At 40.6% G+C, this 6,000-nt stretch overlaps 1 protein-coding gene across 1 annotated transcript; it reads left to right on the plus strand.

The window, feature by feature from the left end:
- Positions 1 to 1,449: 1,449 nt before the first annotated feature.
- Rrp6 (exosome component Rrp6) lies at positions 1,450 to 5,324 on the plus strand. The gene is made up of 6 exons (XM_071725511.1): positions 1,450 to 1,894; positions 2,027 to 2,272; positions 2,362 to 3,882; positions 4,011 to 4,576; positions 4,656 to 4,815; positions 4,891 to 5,324. The coding sequence occupies exons 1-6, from the start codon at positions 1,766 to 1,768 to the stop codon at positions 4,936 to 4,938; spliced, it is 2,670 nt and encodes an 889-aa protein (XP_071581612.1). The 5' UTR covers positions 1,450 to 1,765; the 3' UTR covers positions 4,939 to 5,324.
- Positions 5,325 to 6,000: the final 676 nt, after the last annotated feature.

The following is a 6,000-nucleotide window of genomic DNA, read 5'->3' on the forward strand; positions in this document are numbered from 1 at the left end:
GCGACGCGAACAAACCTATTCATATCGCTTTCTCTTTCTTTCTTATATTTCTTTCTCTTTCTGTTTCTCTCACACACTCCGCAGGAATACTGCTGAATTTCGTCTTTCTAAACAATTACCGACATTTTATTATTATTTTTTTAATTTTATCTTTATTTTGTTTTTTAATTTATAAATTAAATAAACTAATAAGGTTTACTGGCAAGTATACATAATTTATTACTGCAGTATTTATTACTCTTTACAGATTTACTTTTTTACTTACGCTTGTCCTTTCCATATTTTTTATATTTTTTTATATATTTTTTATATTCTATATTTTTTTATATTTTATATTTTTCAATACTTTTTTATTACTCTTATTATTTTATAACCTTTACTACAAAATTGCGTCTTATATGTCTATGTTATACGATAACGCCGATGACGGCGACCATGATTACATGATATCGGCGACCATGGTTACACGTTGTCGGCGATCATCTTACACGACGTAGGCTACCACGTTACACGACGTAGGCGGCTACGATATACGATGTCGGCGACTCCGATATATGAGCGTTCAGCCGTAGTGTTGAATAGAAAGAGATAAACTTTTCACGTTCCGTCCTAGGGGAAAAGATACATGGATCGATCCCCAGAAGTGCAGCGAAAACGAACAGGCCTAATGCTGGGTCTACAATGCGAGTCGCAAAGTCGTGAGTCGCAAGAATATGACCAATCACAGTCGAATTTGAGAAAAATAATCGACTGTGATTGGTTAATTTTCTACGAGCTACGACCCACAACTCGCATTAAGGCCCAGTTCAACAGTGACTCCGTTTACACGGCACCGTTAATCGGGTTTTATAACATCGGTAGTTCTTAGGCCGGTCAATCACAGCTATTCCATTCTTCTGAAGAATGATTACGATTGGTCTTCCTGACAACTACCGATGTTATAAAACCCGATTAACGGTGTCATGTAAACACAGTCATTGGCCAGTTAGCTTAACTAGTAGTTAACTCTCACTCTCCTTCTCTTTCTAACCTTTGAGGTTAGAAAGAGACAGAGAGTGAGAGTTAACTACTAGTTAAGCTAACTGGCCACTGTTGAACTGGGCCTAAGGCCCAGTTTCACAGTGGCCAGTTAGCTTAACTAGTAGTTAATTCTCACTCTCCGTCTCTTTCTAACCTTTGAGGTTAGAAAGAGACAGAGAGTGAGAGTTAACTACTAGTTAAGCTAACTGGCCACTGTTGAACTGGGCCTAAGGTACGATTTCACGATGACGCTCGACGCTGGATTCGAGCGTCAAATCTGGTCACGTGATAGATTCAGAGGGACGCGAAATATAACCTAACCACTGGATTGGCTGAAATCTATCACGTGACCAGATTTGACGCTCGAATCCAGCGTCGAGCGTCATCGTGAAATCGCACCTTTATAGACCCCGCATAACTTGTTGCACCAGTTCAGCCTAGTTCAGCCAGTGCAAAAGAAACAGGCGGTCCGCGGTATGCGGGAATTGCGGGATATGCGCATATGCGGCGGTATGCCTGGCATGCACCACTACTGTTGCAACGTGAACGTGACTGAGGATAACCTCCAACAGCTCCAACATTCGAAAATTGAAAACTATTGAAAATGAAGATCGTGGAGCGTGTAATGTGTATGAGTGGATGAGCTTCTCTTGGTCGCTTATACTCGCTAGTCGCTCGCTACGAAAGAATTAAGAAGAGGACAGCTTTGAGAAACAACCGAGGGCCGAGGGTGCGTGCAGCAAACATGGAATTTGCCGAAAATTGGGACAGTGAGGCGGGTGTCTCGCGAAATGATGATATCGAAGCCGAGGAAAAGGATGGGCTACCGACCCGCCTTATTCCTGGATATCCAACCTTCGACGATTACCTTCAGGTATGCTTCCTCGCTCGAGACCCGTGACCCCCTTTCTTCCCCTACTCCTCGCCGGGATTATGTCCTTTACGTAAATATCTTGGCAAGTAAAATGAGAAATTATATACAATCTCAAAATGCTATGTATTTCAGGATGCATTCGACGCTATGAGAGCCGGAATCAAAGCGGCTAATAATCTGCCTGTCGGAGACAATTTCAACTACTACGCTTGCTTTCCAAGCTTCAACGACGCCAAACGCAAAGACACAGAGAGAATTCTGGCTACGATGCAGAGCGTAATAAAAATAGCTGGTGGCTCTACCAATATCCAAACTCGAGACATGGACGAAAAGTTTGATCTTTTACTGGAAACCAACGATCAGCTGTTAGATCAAGCTGTGAGCGTCTTATAATTACTCCAGCATCAGTTTGAATCTTGTCATATAAATTTAGTTTCTTAATCGTTTCTTCCTGCTCTCTGCTACAGAATATATTGATGGACGAAGAAAGTGGAATTTTACGAAATCCTCAGGTGGAATTAGTCGTGTCGCAAATTCCAAAACCAGTTGTGAATGGCACTTGGAATATAAGGACTAATCATCCCGACCAAGTCTCGGTTAGTTCGGAGAAAGTACGCTTGTTGGGTGGTAAAAATGTACAAAGACCACAATTGATGTTCAAAGATAAAATTGACAATAGTCCGAAGCCATGGATGCCTCGAATCAAGGAGAAACCAAACTCCCTGAAGCCGTTGGCTCTCTATGTCGAGGAAGGCGAACACGGCGAGGTCTTCAATCACCCTTACGAGTTTGAGCTGGATAAGTTTGAAACGCCGGAATGTCAATTGAACAAGACGATACCCGTCAAGTACGAGTCATTGGACGATACCGACGTCATATTTATCGACAAGCCAGCCGATATCAAGATTCTTTTGGAAGATCTGCGAACGCATAAGGAGATAGCTGTCGATTTGGAACATCACTCTTATAGAACGTTTCAAGGCATAACTTGCCTAATGCAGTTATCAACGACAACAACCGATTATTTAATTGATACTTTGACCCTGCGATCAGAGTTACATCAACTCAACGAAATCTTTACAAAACCTTCGATCCTCAAGGTCTTTCACGGCGCCGACATGGACATTTTGTGGCTTCAAAGGGACTTGTCGCTCTACGTAGTCAACATGTTTGACACCCATCAAGCCGCGAAACAGCTCAACCTACCCTATCTCAATCTAGCTTATCTGTTAAACAAATATTGCGGTATAGATCCCAATAAACAGTTTCAATTGGCCGACTGGCGTATAAGGCCTCTACCGTTAGAACTGATGAGATACGCGAGAGAAGATACGCACTATCTACTTTACATAAAGGACATGCTGAAGAACGAGTTGATCGACGTGGCTAACGGCAAGAACAATATCTTGAAGGCTGTGTACGATCAAAGCACCGAGATTTGTAAGCGCACATACACGAAATCAATTTGGACGGAGGAAAGTTGTATCAACCTGTACAGGAAGAGTCAGAAGTCTTTCAATAATAAGCAGATGTATGCGCTCGTCGAATTGCACAGATGGAGAGATCTCACCGCGAGGGAGGAGGACGACAGTATCGGCTACGTGTTACCGAACCACATGCTGCTCAACATAGCTGAGACCCTGCCACGCGAGATGCAGGGTATTCTGGCATGTTGTAATCCAATCCCGCCATTAGTGCGACAAAACTTATTGAAAATGCACAAGATAGTGCTGAAGGCTAGGGAGCAGCCGCTTGTACAATCTATTCTTGAGCAGGATATTCGGCAGCGACCGACGCAACAGAATCACGCGACAGACACCGGGGCTTCTCTATATATACCGCACGATGTTCCGAGCGGTACAGAAGCGAGAGCGGACTTGCCATGTCTTTTGGATAAGACGGCCGTGTCAGGATCATTGCCAGAGGCAAGCATGTGTCGGATGGTGAAGCGTACTGTAACGATATTCGATACACCAGTTACATCAGAGGTGAAGTGATAGTGTGAAAATAACTATAAGATAATAAATGGAGAGAAAATGCTTCGAATATAATGTACATGTATACACACGCACGCGCGCACGCACAAATGTTCAATGAATTATTATTCTTATTTCAGGACGAATTTCAGGATGGAACGAAAGGCAGTAAGAGAGAAGATAAAAAGAAGACTATATTTATAAGCCCGTTTATGAGATACAAATGTGTCATACCAATGATAATGGATCAGGAAACTAAAGAACGTGAGAAACGACAAGAAAAGAGGGAAACAGAAAAAGAAGAAGAAGAAGAGGGTCCGAGTGTAAAAATCGAGGACGAATATGTAAACGAGGCTGAGATTAACGAGAGTAAAAATAGAGTTCATGAACACTTTAAACAGGTATCTCAAACAAATAAACAAGTTGCGATTCTGCCGAAAAAGAAGAAGAAGAAATCTAAGCAATTAATTCTAAGCCAGATACATGGCGGAAAAAGGAAGAGAAAATTTGATATTGGAAATGAGAATCAGAAAAAGAAGGGCGACAATGACTTTTCTACGGTGCCGACACCGTATTTGGATGCTGGAACTATGCATGTGTCCAAGAAAGCAAAACAAGGACAAGAAGCGATCGAAGAACGGGAGATGCAAGAGAGCCTCGCGCAAGTTCAGAGTGATAATAATTCTGAAACAGCGAAATCGATAAGGTAAGCTGTTTGTCGTAGGAAAGAAAATACTATGTATAACATATTTGTACTAATAACAAAGTTTTTAATTCGACGACAGAGCTAGGAAAAAAGGCGATAAGAAAGCGAACGAGAAGCTGCTGAAGGAACAGGGTATGTTACCATCCGAAAAATTCGATTACAAATCAGTAGACTTTAGCAGCTTCCAAGGTGGCAGTACACAAAGTAATGCAAATCAGTCACAGTTTCAGCAACCTCGAGTAAGTAAATATCGTTTTATCTTTTTATGAATAATTAATATCTAAGATATCTTTACGTGGAAATTTCATCAACAGCGAAAGAAGAAGAAGAAGAACTGGAAGAAGCAGAAACTTAACATATGATTGTAACGTACGATTTTCGTTTTTTCGTCATCAAATTATCCTCAGAAAGAAGAAAAATCCTGACAACAATAGGGACTGTATGTAGAAATATATACTGTATATAGAAATATTGTTTCTGGATTTTGGATTTAATATTTAATATTGATTTTTATTTTTTTGTACTGATGAGGTCTTGACAAAATTTTTCCACATTTTCTAAAATATGAAAATATGTACTTGAAAATAATCTGCCAATCTACATAAGTGTAAATTGCCTATAAAATTACTCATTCACTTGTTCTTTTTTTTTTCCTTAATAATGTACAGATCGTACATCAGTATAAAGACATGTATGTATAAATATAAATGTTATGCATTTTCATGAAAATAAATTCCCATAAAATCCATATATACTCATATATATACTCATGTCTGTTAGAAATATCTTGTGTAATTAGTTTCAATTGATACATCACACAAAGAGAAGTATCCTGTAAAAAATAAAATCGTTATTCCACTTCTCTAAGCGAACCATAGTATTGTATGTATATAACAACAAGACTGTGTGTGTGTGTGTGTGTGTGTGTGTGTGTGTGTGTGTGTGTGTGTGTGTGTGTGTGTGTGTGTGTGTGTGTGTGTGTGTGTGTGTGTGTGTGTGTGTCGGCCTCGGATAATTCGTATTATCAGAGGGCACGTCCTCTTTGCTTAATCAGTGTTGCTTTGACCGTACAAGACCGCAAAAAAAGTTGTTTGTCTGGAGACTTTCTGTAGATTAGTCGTGACTTATCTAGCCAAATGTAACGATTGGGTATTTCGTATGTACAGATATATATTAATCGAGGGTAACACAAGTACCATGCCGTGTCATGCCATCACATCACAAGTCAACGGGCTAAGGTGCACAACGATGATATTTATCGTTCTCGCGTTTGCCGTGTTGCATCAATGTTCCATGGGGGAGTGTTCTCGCCTGTGGAATCCGCATGCGACGAACGTGTCTCAGCTTCTTGAATATGCTTCGAACAAAACGACACTCGTTACAAAAGCTGTGCCTCTATTGAATGAGACTACCCTGACGAATTT

Source organism: Temnothorax nylanderi, unplaced genomic scaffold (genome assembly GCF_030848795.1).
Source record: "Temnothorax nylanderi isolate EJ_2023f unplaced genomic scaffold, tnyl_v1.0 TNYL_tig1012_pilon, whole genome shotgun sequence".
Taxonomy (NCBI): Eukaryota; Metazoa; Arthropoda; class Insecta; order Hymenoptera; family Formicidae; genus Temnothorax; species Temnothorax nylanderi.

What these genes read in the sequence shown, in the direction of transcription:
- Rrp6 (XM_071725511.1), top strand. Translation starts at nt 1,766, where the DNA reads ATGGAATTTGCCGAAAATTGGGACAGTGAGGCGGGTGTCTCGCGAAAT. An exon ending in CCTTCGACGATTACCTTCAG is followed by an intron (nt 1,895 to 2,026) that starts GTATGCTTCCTC and finishes TATGTATTTCAG; the next exon opens with GATGCATTCGACGCTATGAG. An exon ending in CACAGTTTCAGCAACCTCGA is followed by an intron (nt 4,816 to 4,890) that starts GTAAGTAAATAT and finishes TTTCATCAACAG; the next exon opens with CGAAAGAAGAAGAAGAAGAA.